The sequence below is a fragment of the Hermetia illucens genome, chromosome 1 (assembly GCF_905115235.1).
Source record: "Hermetia illucens chromosome 1, iHerIll2.2.curated.20191125, whole genome shotgun sequence".
Taxonomy (NCBI): domain Eukaryota; kingdom Metazoa; phylum Arthropoda; class Insecta; order Diptera; family Stratiomyidae; genus Hermetia; species Hermetia illucens.
The window spans coordinates 220,063,095-220,084,300 of record NC_051849.1 but is presented as its reverse complement, the minus strand read 5'-3'; the positions used below and the strand labels follow the sequence as shown (position 1 = coordinate 220,084,300).

General features: G+C 42.8%; 1 protein-coding gene across 2 annotated transcripts; it reads right to left on the bottom strand.

The window, feature by feature from the left end:
• Nucleotides 1-6,591: 6,591 nt before the first annotated feature.
• On the bottom strand, nt 6,592-19,764 carry LOC119661318 (putative apoptosis-inducing factor 1, mitochondrial). 2 transcript variants are annotated; one of them, XM_038070610.1, is made up of 11 exons: nt 19,072-19,764; nt 9,441-9,589; nt 9,134-9,331; nt 9,010-9,079; nt 8,725-8,846; nt 8,359-8,668; nt 8,098-8,283; nt 7,819-8,030; nt 7,627-7,752; nt 7,422-7,533; nt 6,592-7,361 (listed from the first exon to the last, which is right to left on the bottom strand). In XM_038070610.1, the coding sequence occupies exons 1-11, from the start codon at nt 19,148-19,150 to the stop codon at nt 6,979-6,981; spliced, it is 1,947 nt and encodes a 648-aa protein (XP_037926538.1). In that variant the 5' UTR covers nt 19,151-19,764; the 3' UTR covers nt 6,592-6,978. The 2 variants fall into 2 exon arrangements, with proteins under 2 accessions (XP_037926538.1, XP_037926539.1); XM_038070611.1 differs by having other exon boundaries at nt 9,540-9,589; nt 19,072-19,424.
• Nucleotides 19,765-21,206: the final 1,442 nt, after the last annotated feature.

Here is a 21,206-nt window from a genome sequence, read left to right as displayed (position 1 = left end):
CAGAGTGCATACATAACGAGAACAGCCTTGGGAAATTCAACGCTCGACCTAATACACTATATTCCAGTGCGTGCCATGATGGAAGAATTTATGTGAAATCTACGAAAATCAGTTGCGTGGATTTTGCAATTATATCGTTTTCTAGAGAACAATTAATCAGTGAAATCATTTTTTCTGGGAAATATGTCTATGCATGGTATTACTTACATTCAAGTTACCCAGTTAGTTTACTTTGGTTAGTGGAGCTGAAACTCTAATCAATCAGGACTTTCTTAGGCCTATGATACTGTCCTCTAAAATCGCCCATTTAATGTCCTCCGCCTGCGATATTTTCAGTTTTTTGAGAATTCGAGAACATTTTCCAGGGGGCGAGGGGTGAACAGATTATTCATTGAAGAAACCCTTTCTGAAGTATCTCCGTGTGAGACCTGAGGGGGCAGCGGTATATGAAGTGCACAGTCATCCCCTCTTCCTTCTCAAATTCGCTACATATAGCTGAGGTCACCACCCCAATTTTTTCCACGTGATAATTTAAGGAAGAATATCTATTTTAAAGCCTTTCTTAAGGGTAAAAGATCTTCAGAATAGAGTTGACAAATGGTGGCTCTGATCCCACCACTGTGGAACCAAGCACTTGGCGAACCAGTATGTCAACTTCCTCATTACCAGCGATGACCGAGTGCCCTGTCACCACGTCAAGAATGTTTCGTTTAGTCAATCAAACTTCAGCAGCAATTGGGGTCAATTGTTGCTATTTTGTACTGATAACGCTGCCCGACTGATCGGACCAGTTCCATAATCGGGTTTTCTGGGAATACTCTTGAGCCCCATCCACCTTCTATGACTAAACTGCAGATTTTTGACTCTGTAATCCGAAAGACATTGTGACCATTTGTCGACCATTCTTTTCTCTGATTATCACAGAGTGTACTTTCTCAAAAACAAATCTGGAAATCACAGGTGGAACCAGGGGATCGCTGCCTTCAGATCTTACAGGTACAGCCTACCAAGTCGTAATGAACAAGATCCGCCGGCAAAAATTACCTCAAATGACATGCCCACGGCTCTTGTCTTTGCCCACAGCAGGAACAGGATGAAAGTGAACCCCAACTGGCAGCTCAGCAGGACGTCTTCTCGATTCCTGGGGGATTGGACGGAATTCCGAACAAGGCTCTGAAGTTGGCGATCAAGGCCAGACCAAGGTGATTCGCAAGCACATTCGAATCGTGCATGGCGGAAGGAGTATTTCCCGCCCAGTGGAAGAGGCAGAAGCTGGTGTTACTACCGAAGCCCTAAAAACCACCCGGCCTGCCCTCTTCATATCGCCCTATTAGTCTCTTAGACACCATAGGGAAGATGCTGGACAGGATGATATACAACAGGCTGCACCCGTTCATCAAGATCGAGCTTGCGGGTGGTCTTTCAGAGCGGCAATATGTGTTTCGGCGAACCCGTTCTACGGTCAATGCAGTAGCAAAGGTCGTGGAATTGGCTCGAAAAGCAATGGCCATGGACAAATGCTGTGCTCTTATGACGCTGGATGTCAAAAATGCTTTTAACTCAGCCAACTGGGGCTAGAATAAGGCGTTTTGGCCAAACTGGGTGTTTCTAGTTACTTGGCTCGGCTAATCGACAGTTACCTTTCGGACAGACTTACAAGGATGACGCCTAACGTGGGCGGGCCGAAGTATAGTCGCAGGCTACTCATCGCCGGAGTGGTGAAGTCGATCCTGCTATACGCGGCCCTTATCCGGGCGGGAGCGTTGAACCACGCTGTAAACCGGACGAAGATAAGTTCGGCATACCGGCCAATTGCGCTAAGGGTGTGCAGCACATTTAAGACAGCGTCGACGGAGGCGGTGTATGTCATCGCGGGAATGATCCCTATAGATCTTGTAAAGTATTTAAACGCACAAATATTAAAACAAAAGAAATCCGTCAATTTGTCTTTATTTCGTGCTCGATATTCGACCGAGATCTTCACTCTTGTATAATCTTCTTTTATCTAACTCTTTCACGGCGTATCTCCGATTGAGATCCTTTCTTATCTTAAAGCGTAAAACTGGACAAGCGGAAGGGTTTCAAGCTAAACCTGTTTTCACACGCACATATTCACCACACACATGTATTATTGGAAGATCTCCGTCGAGATCTGTTCCCAATTTTCTCATTTGTGTAGGATTGCAAGTTATGGTAACAAGTTAGTACGTCTACTAATTGCGTGTTACCATGCTCGTCCTGCCCGTTTAACTAAACCTCTTCCACGACAATTATGTAATTACATAGTCTTCATCCGATTGCGCATTGATAATCAATGAGTCAGAGACACTTTAACTCTCATTGCACATTCCGAATACGAAATAAGTGAGAGACATAGAGCTCATATTTTGTCTCAGTTTTAGCTTTCTACACATTTCGATTTCACCACTTAACAGATCTTCTAGCGAGCGAGGCACACTGGCTCCACGAAAAACGGAAGGCAAATCCAGCCGAGGTGAATGTGGATTTCCGAAAAGCCATCAGAAGAAAATTGTGTGGCAAGTGGCAACAACGGTGGGATAACTCCGACAAGGACAAGGAATAGATCGACCGAAAGCACGGAGAATTGAATTATCACCTGACACAGTTCATCGCTTCGAGTTGGACGAGTCTCCCAACTGTCCTGAGTGCGGTGCTACACCCGAGGACCCGAAGCACGTTATGTTCCATTGTTCCAGATTTCTGTAGCAGAAAAAGAGGTTGAACAGCTTCATGGGGACGGTCATCGAACCCTCCAACCTGGTGAAGTCGTAAGAGGAAAGCTGGGTGGCGATAAATGAGGCAGTAGTCGTGGTGCAGACAAAACTCTTGGAGTTGGATCGAGCTCGGAAGGCGGCGCGACGGAGACGCGACATGGAGCTGGTGTAGTGAACCATGTCGGTGGGTGCGAATCCCACACACTGCTGCAACCTGACGCAGCAGCGTCTTTCTAAGATTTCCACCTCCATCCATAAAAAAAAAATCTAGTAATCATATGAATAGCAGGCACCAGAGCTTCCTAATGAATGCCAAGGGATTTCCAGATGGAGGTATTACTGTATAATTGGTCGCCTTTTCACCCATAAATGGTATCAAATCTATATTGATCGGCAAAAGCCTTCCGTTTAGCCTCGAAATGAATGGGGGTAGATTTGGAATAGTTTCGAGTGCTGAGGTTGGTGTAGTACTCATCGCTCCAGTCATACTTACGCAACTATGGATATATGCCAGCAGTTCCCTGCTGTTAACAAAATTGAACTTTGACCACCGTAAGACAATTGCCAAAAGCCAAAAAAGGTGTAAATCTTCAGAAACCACAACAGAGGAGACAGAACTACTCCACTCCAGAATGTGAAAGATCCAACTGATTAACAGCGAATGATTCTATATTGTCCTTTCTCACAAATTGCCCCGAAAGAGATATAATTGAAGGTATCTTCGATGCGTGCGGTTTTTAGCCCTGAGATGAAATTTTGGATACTGCTGGGAAGTTCGTTTCAAGTAAGTGGATTGCCATTTTTGTTTCATTTCTTTCTGTTACCCAGCTGCAGGTTACGTTTCTTAACAAGGGTGTGCTTCAATTCCGAGGTCGCCGCGTGCGAGTTAGCCCTTTCGCAAAAACGTCTTCATGATAATCATTTAGTCGATCTTATGACCTTCTTTAGAGATTTCAGAGTCTCTTTGCACCAATTTCAGCCAACAGAGGAACTCCAGAGCTCGCTTGAGAAGTAGCCTTATCTTCTCCTCTATTTTCCTAAATCTGAGTTTCACTATAGTATTTCACCCTTCTATGGCGCATTGAAAAAAAACGATTCTTTTCAAAAGCATTTAAAATGCTAGTTGTGATAATCTGCATCTCCAATTCTATTTTGTACATCGCCCAATTTGTCTTCCGCGAATTCCGAACCTACTCTCCAAAAAGAGTCTCCATATCAGGAGATACTATTGTGATGTCGATGACCTCTCACCTGATTTCATTAAAGAAAGAGGATTTATTACTTAAATTGAGAATTGCGAATTCTGAAGATACGCAATCTTCATATCTCCCTGTTCATTTCTTAGGGTTTGTAAAACAAAACCTTATTAAAATTAGTTTACTGTCTGTCTGTCCCACTGTCTGTATGTTTGTCATACGTATTTTTCTCAGAAATGGTTATAGCGATTGACACTAAATTCAAGAGGAAAAAGGGAGGGAGGGTTGGGGGAATGAACGCTCATGCATGCAGCGAGTTACGTTATTTTACGTCGAATTTAAGGGGAACTCCCATATATGCAAAAGGGGGTGTAATTTTTTTCCACCAAATATAGCTATGTGCCATATCAAATGAAAGCTCTCGGTTAATATTTTTCGTTTTGACATTTGTTGGAAAGGTGGGGAGTGCGGGGGATCGAAAGTGATCATTTATTTCACAGACCCATTCTCAGAAACTACCCAACCCAAAAAATCCGAAAAAAATCAAGAAGCTGGCACTGCATGCTAGATGGTGTCGATATCTGTTCAAATAAAGCTAATAATAGTATATTACTATTCGCTTTAGTAATTGACTGTAGAACCCCCCACCCTTCATTTCATCCTAGAATCATGAAACAGCGATATAGGCTGCAACATAAAGCATGATCCTACCAAGTTTGGAGAAAATCATAATATTAATAACAAAGTTACAATAGATTAAAGTTGTCGCTTCTGAGTGTTGATATCACGCGAAAGTGAATATTCTCTCCTAATATATCCATATACATTATGTGCTAGGTACTTACTAATGCAATAAAAGTCCACTTAAATGTGTTTATAAAAGAAATACACAAAACCTTTCATACCTGAAGCGTCCAACTTCCGGTTTCCTGATTTGTTATGATTAATTTAACCGTTGTGGTCACATATGTAGGTCGTTATTCAAGATTACCTCCTGATCTTTTGAAACCACCAGGAGCAGGTTTAAACCGAGTTTGGTCGTAACATTTTGCGTGAGATAATTCAGTCTTTACAATTAGGAGAAATTTCCTCCTAAATTAAGGATAAAACTACTTCTGAACATTCCGCACGACTCGCTATAGTAATTGGCCGTTAACAACCTCTTTACTGGTCTTTGGACTGAGGAGTAGGGATTATCATAGAACGCTGCCCTCCTTAGCCCAGATGCTGAGGACGACCTTTCTCACTCATCCTTGGCCCGGAGTTTGTTCGAAGACAGATCCTTAGCCGTGCCTAATACTTTAGCTCTAGCTGGTAGAAGAAACCTGCTTCGGTTCGCCCGTTAAGGGCTGAGTTCCATTTGAATGAGTGGAAAATCTGAGTCTAAGGTTCAGCTCAGGGTTGCCCCCTCCCTCAGGATTGGATCGACATGATTGAAATTCAATTCTGACTTTGTCTCCTTTTAATTTTATACTGTTCGATTTATCGTAGTTGGCTGCCATGGTATTAGTTTTACCGGGAAAATTAAGTCATTTTCAGCAAAGCCTCTTTTTGGTGAGAAAAGGCTAGGTGAAACTTGGGGTGACTACTACCCAGAGTTCACTTTTTACGGGCCAAAGTTAAGATGTGACCTTGGCCCTTTGAGTACTTCGATCCCTCACATGTCATCATACAAAAATTCACGCGTCCTTTTGATCAATGCGTTGGCTCTCACCGGATCCTGAAAATTCGACAAACAGGGGGATTCACGCGAGTCTGCCAAAAGATGAATTGGCGAAAAAAATGAAAATTAACAAAAAAACAAAAACAACGGCTCGACCGCTGCGCGAGGAGAAATGAGGCGTAGAAAAGGTGTGGGTTCGGTCCCATGTTGCTTGGCTAGCAGAGGCATGCCAACACGTGTCGTGTCGAGCTTCAATATTTTCGGACAGACCTTGATGGTCAATTACACCACCTCATAGTTCTTTTGAGGTAGCTCTCCCTTTTTGATCGGGTCCGGCTACCTGGATGGTTTTTTGATCGTCACCAATCTTGTTTTTTCATTACAAATGCCGCCCAACGTGGGGCGGAACCGGCTGTGAAGGTCCGCCCGTAAATAGTGAGGCTTCATCGAAGTGTTCCGTCGGCACGTGCATATTTCTTGTTACCCAGGTGGCGACCCACCCTGCAGCACCAGATGACCTTGGACTTGGCAATATTCTCAGTAGTAAATACTTGAATAGCATCAGGAACTTTCGACAGTTCGACAGAAAGATCGCCGTCTGGATTTAAAACGATGCTTGACCATGGATGTTTGTCCACGCGTATGTGCTCTCTCATGTTTTCGTGTCCAGACGAGGTTCTGTTTAAACATGGATAATTTATGAGTGAGGCTTTAAGAATAGTACTGATTCTTTTGTATTGATTGTATGTAAGGAGAACGTATCGAAATGGGTCGACTCATTAGAAGGATCATATCCCCCCGTAAGAGCGCTTATCTTACTTAAAGCGGCGCCCAATTGACAGTCCAACAAATTGTTTAATTAAATCCTGACCATAGCGCTCCCATGAACATGAAAATTCTCTCGCTTTTGATAGCTTCGTCTACAGAAGCTCCTTTGTCCTTTATCGTAATTTTCCCCAACCCAGTGATCAACGACATAAGAATAAAACTGCACTCAAAGTTCTTCATCATTTTCTATTTTCTTTTACGCCAAATGTACAATACACAGGTTGCTTTGTTGTATTAATATAAAAAGTATAATTAACCAATATTCCTCATTTGGACTCTTTTTTTCTCTTCGTTCGATACAATACCTTTAGTTCTAGGATCATGTAAACTCTTAAAAGTATTATTTATTTGTTTTCTTCTAAAAACTGACGAGGAAAATAATGTACAACAAAAAAATTATATTTTAAATGCTCTTTACACGCACGAGATGCATCATTCATTCGATATACTTTCGAATTTTCCATTTCAACGAAAAGAATTGCGCTTAAATCAACAATTAATACATTAGAGTGTGTTCATTACTTTGTGAGTGTGTATGTGTGCCACATTCAACGAGTTAGGAATGAATATCAAACAGTTTCGCAACCTCATTCAAATCGGCAAATTTCTTGTTTTCATTGATAACCTTCCGTGCTACATTGATTCGATTGAATATGTTCCAGAGCAGAATGCCAACGACCTTCCCATCTTTCAGATAGAATATGACGCCTTTGTCATACTCGTCATTAGGTGCATCCTCTTCTTCCTTACCCTTATCCTGGGCATCGTGTTTGAAGTCAACAGGTTGTGGGTTTGCCACTTGTCGCGCTTCATCGCTCGCTGACTTCTTAGCGAATACACCGACAGTCGGCAGGGCTGAATCCACGACTCCAATACCTTCGAAACCTACTTGTGGCCCCAGGTCTGACCAAAACATGCTTTGATGCTTGTACGGCTTTTCTATAAGGAAAAATATGCTTAGTTTACAGAATTCAAGTTGTGTTTACGTCGCAGCCGTACTCGCTCCCGTCATATTTTCACCAGCAAGCCGACCCGATACAACCGAATGATCATGATGTTCGACTCTTCGTCGGCCAAGTAAGGGATCATAGAAACAGGCAGCGTCACCAGCCTGGGGGAAGAAACAGAATTGTTCGAATGCTCGTTATGTTTCAATTGAGTCAAAAAATTTCAGTTCGATGAAAAAAAGGGACACGTTTCTTACCACATATAAATGCCTTCTTGCTTCAAGTTCAGCATTTACCACAAAACCTCCTAATTTAGAATCTGTCTCCAGCCCCGAAACTTCCGCGATGGCAGTGTTTGGCTCGCATCCAACGCAGACGACAATCTTTAAATAAATTTACAGAAACATATGTCGTAATGTGAGCAAAACGACAAACATAAAACCACTTACATGATCGACCATAACTGTTTTCCCATTGCTTAGCTGTAATTTGACTTGATTGTTCTGGAAATTGGCCTCATCTATTTGCGTCTTAGGAATGACACATACACCTTGATCCTGCACCCTCTCCATCGTCCACTTGCTGAGATATTCAGGCAGGATTTTCGCCATATTGCCTGATTCGAAGAATATTTGATAAACTTGCAAACCGTTTTCACTTCCTAGAAAGCAATTGTCGATTAAATCTTGCTTCCGTATTTCTCCCAGCAGTATTTGCTCACGACTTACCATGCTTGGCTAAGGCGCAGGATAATTCACTACCCAAAAATCCACTTCCAATTATAGCAATCGATTTTTTTGATTCGGCAATTTCTTTGAGCTTTACGAAGTCTTGTGTTGTGCGAAATACTGAGACCCTTTCCTTCACATTCAGAGGAGCTGATTCGAATACATCAAGATTTTTCGGTACACAACCTGCAAATGGTGATAGATTGAGTGCTCCCATATTTACACCCTGGGGACGTTCATTTTCAACGGATGCTTTCCTACCTGTTGCCAATAAACATTCACCATAGGTAATTTCTGCACCATCTGTTAATATGACCTTCCGTTCGCAAACATCGACCTTTTTTACAGTGTAACCTTGCGCCACGGCTACTCCACCATTCTCGTTCTGCATTAGTTTTGTAGGCTCAATGTAGAACTCGGCTGGTTCGTAATACAAGCTTCGCTCTGCGCCGTTCCACTGTTTAAATTTGAAATCAGCTGGAACTATATTTTTCTCTGCATGATACCAAAGTTCCTTGGACAAAGGAGGTCGCATATATGGTCGTTCGAATTCGTTCGAAATAACCAAAACCTGGAATAGATGGGGAATGTGTCCTTCTGGAATCGCAATATGGATTGGGGTAGTACCTTTGCTTTGGGGTCATGGGACTTGATTGCACGGAATGCTGAGAAACTTGCTGTACCACCACCAACCAATAGATAAGGAACTTCTTTCGGTAGATCATCCGAGCTTGGAGGCACTTTTACAGCTACAAAGAATACAATTCAATATAAGTGCGACTTTTTTGTGCTGAAATTTTATTCTCGTGCCAGAAGCATGATGTATCCTTTTTTGACTAAAAATCTCTCATTGTATTACCGCATATGCGAGTCGATTCACTTATCTACCTTCAGAATTAGCGGGATACTTACGTAGCAATAATTTGCCCGACGATTCTTGGCCACCTTTCTCCCTCGAGCCCCGATTGCTCAAATAGTAAGCCTGCAATGTGACGTTTTGACTGAAGCATTTCATCTAAATACGTGGCATACTTACAGCCGCTGCTGCACCACCAAGTGCCAGCAACCCTATAAGTATTCGTAAGTTCTTGTCTTCACCCGGTGGCTTGCTACCACCTGGCGGGACGCCTGGCCTTTTTCCAGCTGGTGGTTTACAATATTTTGATCTGTTCGGCAACTGTTGTAATGGCGGTGGCGGAGGCTGATCGCGTGGAGGGCATAAGCTACCTTGTTCCTATTAAAGAATTTCAACGTTACAAAGTAAGAAGCAATACTAATTTGTTAAATTCAATGTGGGAGGGAAGGAATTGAAAGAAGGAAAATAGGTAATGAAAGGACGCAACTGCTAATAGCTTCAATCGGGTCGTATCCGAAACAAGAGGATCCTGGGATATTTTGGTTGGTTTCAATTTTGATCTGGCTTCTAGAGCTCGTTTATTTACCGAATCGTAAATATTTCGTCGAGTAATGCATTTTAGAGTTCCAGCAAAACCTGAAAGTGGGATGAGATGAATGTTATTAGGTGGTGTACATTTTTGGACAAAAAAAAATGAAATAAAATATATACGGTGTCTCATTGGTTGTAAATCATCATTTGGTAAATAATATTGTTGAAATGCGAATTCTTTGATGACTTGGTTGCTTATAACGTAGATGTTTGGAAGCTATTGCTTTCTTCCATAGTGTTATCCACTAATCGAAGCGTTGTTTCCTTTTGTTATTTTAGACAATTTTTCACAAGAGAAATTGTGACTTTTTCTGAAAACTAATGAAGTTTACAAGAAGGAAACCACGTGCCGATCACTACCAATGGCTCTAGTTATGAGCTAGCGTAACACATCGTTCAATAAGTCCCGGGATTAGCATAGAGATGGCGCTAATAATGCCATTTATATACCAAGGTTCAGAAGTACCAACCTTCAGATAAGATGTGTCAAAATTTGATGTAATTCGAAACATAACCAAGAAAGCTATAGTGGTTAAAGTGACGCTACCTTTGCAATCGTGAAAAAAATGGACCAAAACGAGTTTTGTGTGTTAATGAAACATTGTTTTCTAATGGGAAAAAACACTGTTCAAGCTCAGCAATGGCTTGAAAAACGTTATCCGGACTCTACTCCGTCGAAAACAACCATTTGTCGGTGGTATGCTGACTTGAAACGCGGTCGTGCTGATACAAATGATGCGGAACGTTCGGGTTGGCCAAATGAGGGAGTAACTCCCGAAAACACCAAGCAAATATTGAAAACCGTAATGGGTGACCGCAAAATAAAAGTGCGCGAGATAGCTAAGATGGTGAACATATCAACTGGTAGTGCATTTACTTTTTTGCACCAAAAACTGGCTATGAAAAAGGTTTTTTCCAAATGGGTGCCGCGTTTGCTCACAATGAAACAAAAGCAACAACGTATCAATGATTCGGAGAGCTGTTTGGCACTGTTTACTTGCAATAAACAGAATTTTTTGCGTCGATATGTGACAGCGGACAAAACATGGATTCACCATTTCACTCCGGAGTCAAGTCGGCAGTCAGCTGAATGGCGTACGACCGGTGAAAGCCGCCCGAAGCGTGCAAAAACACAACAGTCGGCCGGCAAAGTGATGGCGTCCGTATTCTGGGATGCGAATGGTATAATTTTCATTGACTAGCTCGAAAAAGGAAAAACCATCAATAGCGACTACTGCATGGTGTTATTGGATCGTTTGAAAGCCGAAATAGCGAAAAAACGCCCACACATGACAACGCACCGTGTCACAAGTCAATCAAAATGATGACCAAATTCAACGAATTAGGCTTCCAATTGCTTCCTCATTCTCCGTACTCGCCCGATCTGGCCCTCAGCGACTAGTGGCTCTTTGCGGATCTCAAAAAGATGCTTCAGGGCAAAAGATTTGGCTCAAATGAGGAGGTAATCGCTGCTACTGAGGCTCATTTTGAGTCAAAAGACAAATCGTTCTACAAACATGGCATTGAAAAGTTAGAGTAGCGTTGGAATGATTGTATTACACTTGAAGGAGATTATGTTGATGAATAATAAAGAATTTTTCCGATAAAATGGTGTTTTCATAGTTAGTCCCGGGACTTATTTCACGATGTGTTATTATCGCGGTCGTCCTTTCTTGATCTCTTATTTATTCGACCCAATAATATAATCTAATGTCCTGCAACTATTTCAGTTTTTTCGAGGTAATCTTCTATTGATTTCATGTGTAAAAAATACTGGCCAACACCGTCTCGGCTTATTTTTATGGTGGTTCTAACCACTTAAAAATGGAAAATGGAAAAATGACCAGCAAGTAGGGGAATCTTTTGGAAAACTTTAAACGACCGTATCTCCGTGTGAAGTCGGCCTTTTCCTCCGTTGGAAATCGGCATCCCGAATCTGTTGGCAAAAGCCTATGCCTCACAACCAGTTATAATACGTTTTATCAATATGGAATCGGAATTGATTCGTTCTGGCATAACGTCAGCTACCTCTACGTGATTGAAGAAAATTTGAGTTTTTCGAAACTATGCTCACACCCAAACAAATATGTGAAATGATACGAGCCGATTCCTGGAACATAAAAAATTCCGCAACTATCTCTTTCAAACTTTATTGAGTACCTTCAGTCAACATTTCCTCACTTTATTGATTTTCGGGATTCTAGGAAAATTTAGCTCCTTTTTTAGTATTCTAACCAACGCTTACAGCGGCCCATAAATCGAAGCATATCGTGCTCGCAAAAAAAGCACGCCGGAAGAAAAAATGGCGAAAAATTCTTTCCACCGATTAAAATAAGTTTAATTTGGACAAACCTGGTAAGTAGGATTTTTTATTTTAATAATCTGCTGAAGGATGGAAAGATTTTGAGCAGCTATTAAATGACAGGAAGATCTATAATCGTTCGGATTTAGATTGGGTTCCACCGGAAAGCAGAAACGAGATCATATTAGCAATCGAATAAACCGCAAAGTCATATATTCTTATGATCTGATACTGGAGTCAGTGATGATGATATACAAATATCGAAAATGTTATGTAAATATATCTTCGAATTTGCAAATACGTAAAAATACATTTTTAATTTCCAAGTCGACAACAGTGTTGGGTACCAATATATATGGTTGTCAATTGCCCCTTTGTGGGGTTTAGCGCGTCAACTACATCGACGACCCATCGTTCGCGATGACTTGAAATGTGCTTAAGTTCCTTCAAAATTTCCTGAGATGTCTGCACTCCCTCCTCTCTACTGTTCTGCGCCAAGTTCCCTTAGAGCGACCCAATCATCGGCCATCATGGGAGGAGTGGAGTCCACTGCACGATGCAGCCCCCAATGCAATTTGCTCCCTTCTTTAACGTGCGACCTATCCACTACCACTTCCGACCCGAAGTTCTGTGGGTCGACCAGATTCTTCGTTTGTGATAGTATTAGGCCAGCGTTAAAAAAAACAATTCGGGACGCTCACTTATTAATGATTTAAAAATTAAATTCTCACAACGCGGAAAAGAAAATGCGGTGACGTCATCGAGCTGGCAATTTGAATTTGATCTACGTGAAGACATCCGGTTCAGTGTTTATTACTTGTTACTTTGGGAAGCTGATACATGAATGGACAATCCTTCAAGTTACTTTCCGTTTCGACAGTAAGGGTAACAAGCTATATAGCAAATTCTGACATTTTTACCTGAACGGCGATAAAATGTACGTTTCTGAAAGGCAGACCACAAAAAAATGGACTTCCATTGAGCGCGATTAGAATCTTGGGCACGTTGAATATTGTCCGGTATCTCTTCTCTTGTGACTTGATTTGAATTTAAACAATAGTGACATAAAATTCTAACGCAATCGTATATTATCAATTAAGATTGGAGTTAAAATTTAAAAAATGTTAACTCACATTGAGGATGTGAGAATCATCACAATTTAAACCTGACTCCAAAGAAACTGGATTCCGTCGGACGGCGATCCACTTCTTCCGCCAAAAAACCTTTCTGCCGAGTTTTTGTGGAGCTATTTGTGTAGCAAGGCACGAAACAATATTTCATCGTCCTCCTTAGCATTTCACGCGGGAAATTAATATTCAGTTTTATATTTTTATGAATACTTGGCAGTTGCCGGGCTACTAAAATTTCTTGGCCCAAGTTATGACGTCACACAAGATAACGCGGGCTTTTCAGTCTGGTGGAATTTTGTTGAAATTTAAAATGCTGATAATTTCAAAAAAGGTCTTTGGGAGATTTGTTAGATTGCACCATAGAAGTGATTTCCGTCATTAAAATTGGGCGGGGAGTCTATTGTCAAAACGGGTGCCCTTCTCTAGTATCTTAATGACCATCCCCTTCTTCCACTCTCTGGAAAAGATCTAGGATTTCTAAGATTTCCGTATGAGTGGAAGTAGCAGATATGCAGTTGTAGGGATAAATAACTATGCGAGGAGACTATTAAGCCCAGCGGCTTTATTCCGTTTGAGTGCATTGATAGTCGAAATGATTTTTTTCTTCTTGGAGGAACAATCCGTATCCGCATGTTACGGTGGCTGGTCAAGAGGGGGAATCTCATCGGATTTAATACAATTAAGAACCGTGGTAAAATGTTCTTTTCACCTCTTCAGTTGTTCGTCATCGACGGGGCTGTCAAAGCCCACCTTGGGATTCAGATCACGCATCACAATGACAACGTCAAATAATCTCCCCTAACCTGCATGTAATTGCTCGTAGAAAGCATCCTTCTCCACTATTTCGAAAGCCGCGTTAGTGCACAGCATTGTACTGTTGTAGTGCCCCTTAACTTGGACTTGCAGTCAGAAGTCTGTCAAAAATTGCTTCCTGCGGTAGCTGTCAGAAACCGACTTTCGAGAGTACAAAAGCACATTGCCGCAAGAAGGAGAGGAGTACTCTCCAGAGTCCCATCATGAATGCCCAGCCGGAATTCCCGCTCGAATTGGAGAGAGCAAGCACTTTGAAAACCGTCGCTACCGTTATCGAGGAGCGTACACACATTTCAGAAACCAATCATAGTTCGTTTTCGATAGCCAAAGGTCGTAGCCGGGAGATCAGTCTCTATCTGAGGCACTATTGAGGTTTTGGTAGCAAAAAAAGTTTCAAGTTTGATAGCCCACAAGCTTCTATCCTTTGTAGGCGTCTCTCACGACAGCAGGACGCCTTTGAGGATTTTCTTAAGCCCCATCTCATAAAACATTTCTCATTTTTCAGTAAATTTTTAGATAAAGACGTATTTTTTAACAATTCAGCAGGAGCCGAAACAAAGCTAACATTTAGCAATATCGCGTTTTGCTGAATAACCAAATGGCCGAAAAGTTGAACTGGAAACATTAAGCTGCCTGAATGTAGTCCACCACGTCTTGTGCTCTATTCATACGATCCAGCAGCTAGCATATCCTGTACAGCACATAAGGCACATAAGGTCAAATGATGATTACGAGTGGGGTTGATGTGCCATGATTGGCCATTTGCAGGTTTGGGTGGGATTATCCTTGACGATAAGCAAGAAGTCTTTGTGAAGCACTTAAACACAATTTTTAACTGCATTTCATCATGCAAAGTTGTACTTCCAGTAAGTGAAAAACATGCGAATCAGAATGTTTGTCCTAACAAAAACGACGCTATCTCGGCTTTCAATTTGTAAGAAACATGAGTTTTGATTAACTTTTAGCTACATTTGATATATTCCCATCATCTCCTAGCATAAAGTAACATTTGGGTATAAGGTTTCGAAGGGGGGTCTAACCTTTCGCGTAGCTGATTCGCCTTTTTCGTGTTCCTGCCAGAGAAATGCTAGCGGTTTTCAGCTTTCAATCTGAACAAAGCACCAGAAGATGTCACTAGCACCAGTGACATGAAGTTCAATTCTAAACGTTCTAATGCTTGAAAATGAGAACGAATCCCAGATAATGAGACAAGAGTTACATGCTGACATTTCCAGAACGTCTTCACAAGGATTAAGGTAAGTCTGCATCCGTTACCTACATCACTTCCTTTAAAGCCGACTATGTCTTTCCATATTTGTCGTTGATCGTTCCTTCCTGTCGCTGACATGAATAGGAATAAAATTAAGCCCAAAAAATAGGAACTACCTAATGTGTATTGACAAAGCCCAACTAATTGCAACTCCGACCTAAAGATAGGTCGATAACTTGGAAAGAATATTATCTCTGGGAAGCCGAAGCAAAGTAGTCTCTGTCGGCGAACTAAAAGCTAGATTCAAAAATGAAGAATGCATCATCGGCACAAGTCCGACAAAATATTAGGTTGGGGAAAAAGTAATGTCGTATTTTGTCACTAGATGGCGACACTTAAACATATCTTGTGTTGTACTTATCGCATCGGGTCATACTATACGGCGATTTGAAGACGACAATCTGGGCTACAGGTGTCTCTTTGACAGTTTTATGATCGTACGTTTCAGTCTCAAGTTATAGCGTGTCAAAGATGGAGTCCCCCAAGGAAGAAATTATTCATATATTACATTTTTACTACCTGAGAGGTAAAAATGCAACGAAGGCGGGCAAACAAATTTGTGAAATTTATGGGTCCGATCGATCGATACGATCGATTTCGTTCTGGTGTAGTGGATGTCGAAGATACACCCCGTACTGGTAGGCCAATCGTCGTAGAAACCGATAAAATCGTCGAAATCATCCAAGTAGACTGGCATGTGTGCATTCGCTCGATTGGCCTGGAATTGGGTGAGAACCATAAAACCGTTTGGAACCATTTGCAGAAGATTGGATTCCAAAAAAAGCTGGATGTTTGGGTGCCACACGAGTTGACGCAAAAAAAATCTCTTGGACCCAATCAACGCCTGCGACGTACTGCTGAAACGGAACGAATTCGACCTATTTTTGAAACGGATGGTGACTGGTGATGAAAAGTGGATCACGTACGGAAATCTCAAGCGAAAAAGATCATGGTCGAAGCGCGGCGAGCCGGCTCAAACCATCGCCAAGCCCGAATTGACGGCCAGAAAGATTTTGCTGTGTGTTTGGGGGAATTGGAAGGGAGTCATCCACTATGAGCTGCTCAACTATGGCCAGACCCTCAATTCGGTCCTCTACTGTGAGCAACTCGACCGTTTGAAGCAGACGATTGACGAGAAGTGGCCAGCATTGGTCAATAGGAATGGTGTTCTGTTCCACCAGGACAACGCTCGGCCTCACACATTTTTGATGATCTGCCAGAAGGTACGGGAGCTCGGATGGGATGTCCTATCGCACCCACCGTATAGTCCGGACCTGGCACCAAGTGATTACCATCTCTTCCGGTCCATGCAAAACGTTCTTGGTGCTACTAAGTTTGCCTGAAAAGAGGCTTGCGAAGACTGGCTGTCTGATAAGGAGGGGGGGGGATGATATTCTGAAGTGAGATGGTTGAAGTATGGGCGAGAAAATGATCCACTTTGAGCTCCATCCATCTTCCATACTGTTTTTAGAAATATTTTGCAAGCGAATATGACCTACATACATATGCATATGTAGATTTGTACCCGGAACAATGATGTATTGTTAGAACCGTGAATAGATGCCACATTGGCAACGATAAACACCGTCAAACAGGGTAAAAATATTGTTAGCTACAATATGCCTATAGTACCATGTAGAATAGAATCAATCAGAAATAGTAGTGGAGAATATAGAGAAAATCATTCAGAAAAAATAGGATAAATTGCGTTAATCACATTGGCTGGCCCACATTTTAGGCCCTCTCTTCCCTGTGTTTCACCCATCTCCAGAAATCGCTTGGTTTAAGTTTCAAAGGTACTAATCGAGCCCTTTCATTTGAAACCCAACATGACCATGTTCTTAAATTCGCCACAAAATGATGGCATTCGTTGGAAGTAAAGAGATTCATAGTCCACACGCCTTCATCAAATTTCAGCGTCACTCGTTTCCGTGTAAATCGGGTGTGACAAACAGGCATTGCTTCGATTATAAAAAGGTTTTGCTTCATATAGAACCTTAAAAAAGATTCAGCTCCCAAGAAAGCGCAGTAAGTAAGGTGGACGGCGACCATGCGCCCAAATTGCTGAGGCAAATTCGAAGTTTTTTTTAAGACAGGAACTTGCCAGACTTTGGAAAAGAAGTTCAAGCTTAGCAGACTTTAAGAGGTGGCAGTAAAAACGCTAAGAAAAGCCTACGATGGAACATAAACTGCCATTATTAGCCTACAAGTGGAGGCAGCACTCAAACTATTGTAGGCATGGAGAGAAAAAAAGGCTGCAAAGCATTTGACGTTTCACTGCCTAAGATTCACGACGGAAAGAAGAAATCTGAACCAAGTTCTTGAAAGAATCGTGAGTCCTATGAATATACTTGTGGCGATCATAAGGTCGAAAGAGATCTGACTTACTTTGGAAAAGTCTGTCAAAGCAATAGACTAGCCTTTCGCCGTCCGCACCGGATTTAGAAATACACCACAAGAAAAGACATTCGCGACGGCCTAACGATAAATACCAGAACGCGAGCTAAAACTGGAAAATGAAAAAATACGGATCGAACGCGCGCGTGGAGCCGTAGGTCTCCAGACCCGAGTGCCACGGTCGAGAGGGAAGATCCACGACGGATCATAGTCCCGATCATTGTTTATTCTGCCTCAGATAGTTATTCAGGCGTGTCCCCTCTGAGGTTCCCTACCATCCTTGACATCCTTAGGCCATTATTTAGAGGATGTCCCCCAGGGGTTCTGGTGAACGGGCTAGACAGAAGGACTCAATTAACAAAAATAAAAATAAAGAACCGACGGGAGAAGAAGAGGATGCCAGGTGCATCATCGGAGGACGAGCCGCCGGCATCCACCAAAGAGATAGTAGCCATCGAGAGGAATACAATTGGTGCCAGCTTTAGCACCACTGTGCTGAAACCAACCGCACGGACCTCCCGGAGCGAGCCGGCAGACAGACGAGTGGTTTTGAGCTCGAAATCCACTGACGTCAAGAAGGGTGTAGTGAATACCAGCCATAGTACTCCTAACTCAAACATGTCGACATTGGGGGACGCCTCAAAAGCAAAGACTGACAAGAACGTCGGCCACCGGAAACCCGCTAAGAAGCGAAGGTCCACTGAAGTCCTGCTCGAGAGCCAGTACCAGAAAGCCATGTATATTCACGAACACACGGGATCCATCCCCTGCTTTGATTCCTCTTAGGAGGTCCGTGGTTTCCACGTTATTGCTTGCGAGGACCAATTCTCCAAGGACATCCTCGTTTCGTGCATCGCTAAGGTCAGTGGCACTTAAGAGGGAGTAAAGCTCAAAGTTATTCCCTACGGTGACGATCCCAGGAGACCGGCCGCTTGCATCTGGTTGCCGAAGATCACCATGGAAAACGACAAGCTCGTCCAATCCCTGTGCCTTCAAATCCCCAGGATTTCCATAGACAATTGGGTAGTTATCAAGGAGGAGGAACCCTAGACTAATAGCCAACCTTTCCAGCTCCGTACAAACAGAGAATGCCTGGAGGCATCCGAAAAGACACTCTAGGCAATCCACATAGTTTCAATAATAGTACGAGGCAAAGGAGGCGTTAAGTTACGATTGGTAAGTGTAGTTAGTGAATGGAGGGAAGTCTATTATTACGGATATAACGGAAAACAGGCGTAATTTCACTTCTCAATCCTGTTGTCCCAGATGCATGCTACCAACTTCCTTAACCGAATATTTACTTTCCACACAACTTCAAGGCCAAATTCGAGGCCTTAAAATATTACTCCAAATCCCTCGAACATTCCATATTTCATAACAGCTCCGTCAGCCTAAATACCTCTGCATAGATAAGAGTCACATCTCAGCAAACAACGGCTCAGAGCCAGTAGTTCCCAAGCGAGGTTGCATTTCGCTACCACCTCCATCGGGTTGCAAGTTGGTGCAGCTAATCACGTAGTCCCATGGCTGCATCCTCGCAAATTCCCACGAAATTCCGCAAAACCAGCCCAAGTCCGCATCTAACCTACAAAGAACACATTCCGCCGGCACTCACCTGAGAAAATTTGTCGATTTGCGTAATTCACGCACCGGAATATTCGCCAATTCTGCCTACATTGTAGCACTGTGATCATCTTCACGGGTGTTCCCAACTGATTTCGAATCCACCGTCCTCGCTTGAGGGTCGCGACACTCTTCCAAACGCGCTTACTTTATAAAACTAATTAATAAATAAATAAAAAATCAATTCATAGGTTAAATTTGAAGTGTTGTGTGTCCCTCGGTTCCGACGTGCGTGCTCCTTTGCTGCTTTTCGCTATTTTTGTCGTGTTTTCCTCTGTGTGATCACTTCGCGCGAGATTATTTTGTTCGGAGTCGAGCTGTCATCGTAGATTCGGCTTTGACCTTCTCGTACGCCTATCGCTCCCCTCGTTGGCCTCTTCGTTCGGCGTAGTAGCGGGCAAACCGGTTCGCAGCGCGTACACACGTTACTTGGCGGGTGTTCGTTTCCGGTTTGAATGTTGGATGCCTGATTCGAATTGATTTTCCGTTTGTTCCTCAATAAAATTTTGCACAAACTTATTTGTCGAGTTTATGTGTTTAGTAAGAAAATTTTGTACGCCGACTGTTTCTAAGAAAATATACTTCTTCTTGGGGATATATTTCTCGTGAGCGGCAATTTTATGATGTATGACTTGGGGAAAAATATTTTTAATCAAATGTCGTTCTGATCGGAGCTGGGGGGAGCCTTTGCGTTTTCCCCTAGGCACTTCAAAAATCTACTTCACTCCGATCCTACATGCAAGCTCGATTGTTTACAGTTTTTTTTGTACTTAGAGCTAATGCCAAGGAATTAATACTTGTTGAATTTTGATTTTGAACTTATATGTATATGTGGTTTTTATTATTATTATTCTGTTAAGGGAAAGTCGCACCGCGTCCTTGAAGAACTATTGTGCCCCTTTTACTGGTAATAGTGTACCTATTGATCATAGTATCTCAAGCAGGCCTGTAACCGTTAGGAACTTTAGTATGTTTCCCACTTCCAGATGTTTCAGCTTTGCATCTGGTATTAAGTGTTCTCCCAGATGTATCGATCCGCGGGTGTCCCGCAGGGCTCCGTATTGGGCCCACTACTGTGGAACATCATGTACAACGATGTATTTAATCTTCCCCTTCCGGGGGAAGCCACAGTAGTGGGTTACGCTGACGACATAGCGCTGGTTGTTGTCGCAAAGCATCTTGAAGATGCTGAGTTATACTCAAGTGAGGCAATCGGTGCTGTTAAAAGTTGGCTAAAGAGCTCTGGTCTGACACTTGCGGAGGAAAAAACGGAAGCGGTCCTTATCACTAAGCGCCGGAAGAGAGATTACGCCTGTATTAGAATCGGGAATCATATCGTCACTTCCAAGCCGACCATCAAATACTTGGGAGTGGTGATAGACAGGAAGCTTAGCTATAAGCAACATGTGCGGTATGTTTGCGACAAATCATCCACTGCAAGCATGGCCCTGGCAAGGATGATGCCGAACATTGGAGGGCCACGGCATACCTCTAGGTTGCTTATAGCCAGGGTGGTGACCTCGATCATGCTCTATGCGACCCCAGTTTGGAGGGAGGCGTTGTGGATGTCAGGGAACGCTACCAAACTGAGTTCAGTCTACAGGAGGGCAGCCCTGAGGGTATGCTCTGCCTTCAGGACTGTCTCAGATGATGCAGCATTCGTCATCTCTGGAATGATGCCGATTGACATCTTGGCAGATGAGATGGCGAACATATACAATGCAAAGCCAACCTCTTCCTCATCGCGGACGAGGAAGACTGAAAGGGAGAGATCCATAAATAGATGGCAAGAGCGGTGGGAACGCTCGGGAAAGGGCCGGTGGACGCACAGGCTCATTCCTGCCATCAGGGAGTGGTTGGAGAGACGACACGGTGAGATTAATTATAATCTCACCCAGTTTCTCACGGGGCACGGAGGATATCTCCAATACCTTCACAGGTTTAAATTGGAGACCTCACCCGATTGTCCAAATTGCAATGGAGTCCCAGAGGACCCAGAGCATGTATTCTTCCACTGTCCGAGATTTGTGGAAGAAAGGAGGAATCTAGAGGAGACTCTAGGGGAGGTGCTGGTACCAGAAAATCTGGTGCCGAAAATGCTAGCACATCAAGAGAATTGGGATGCGG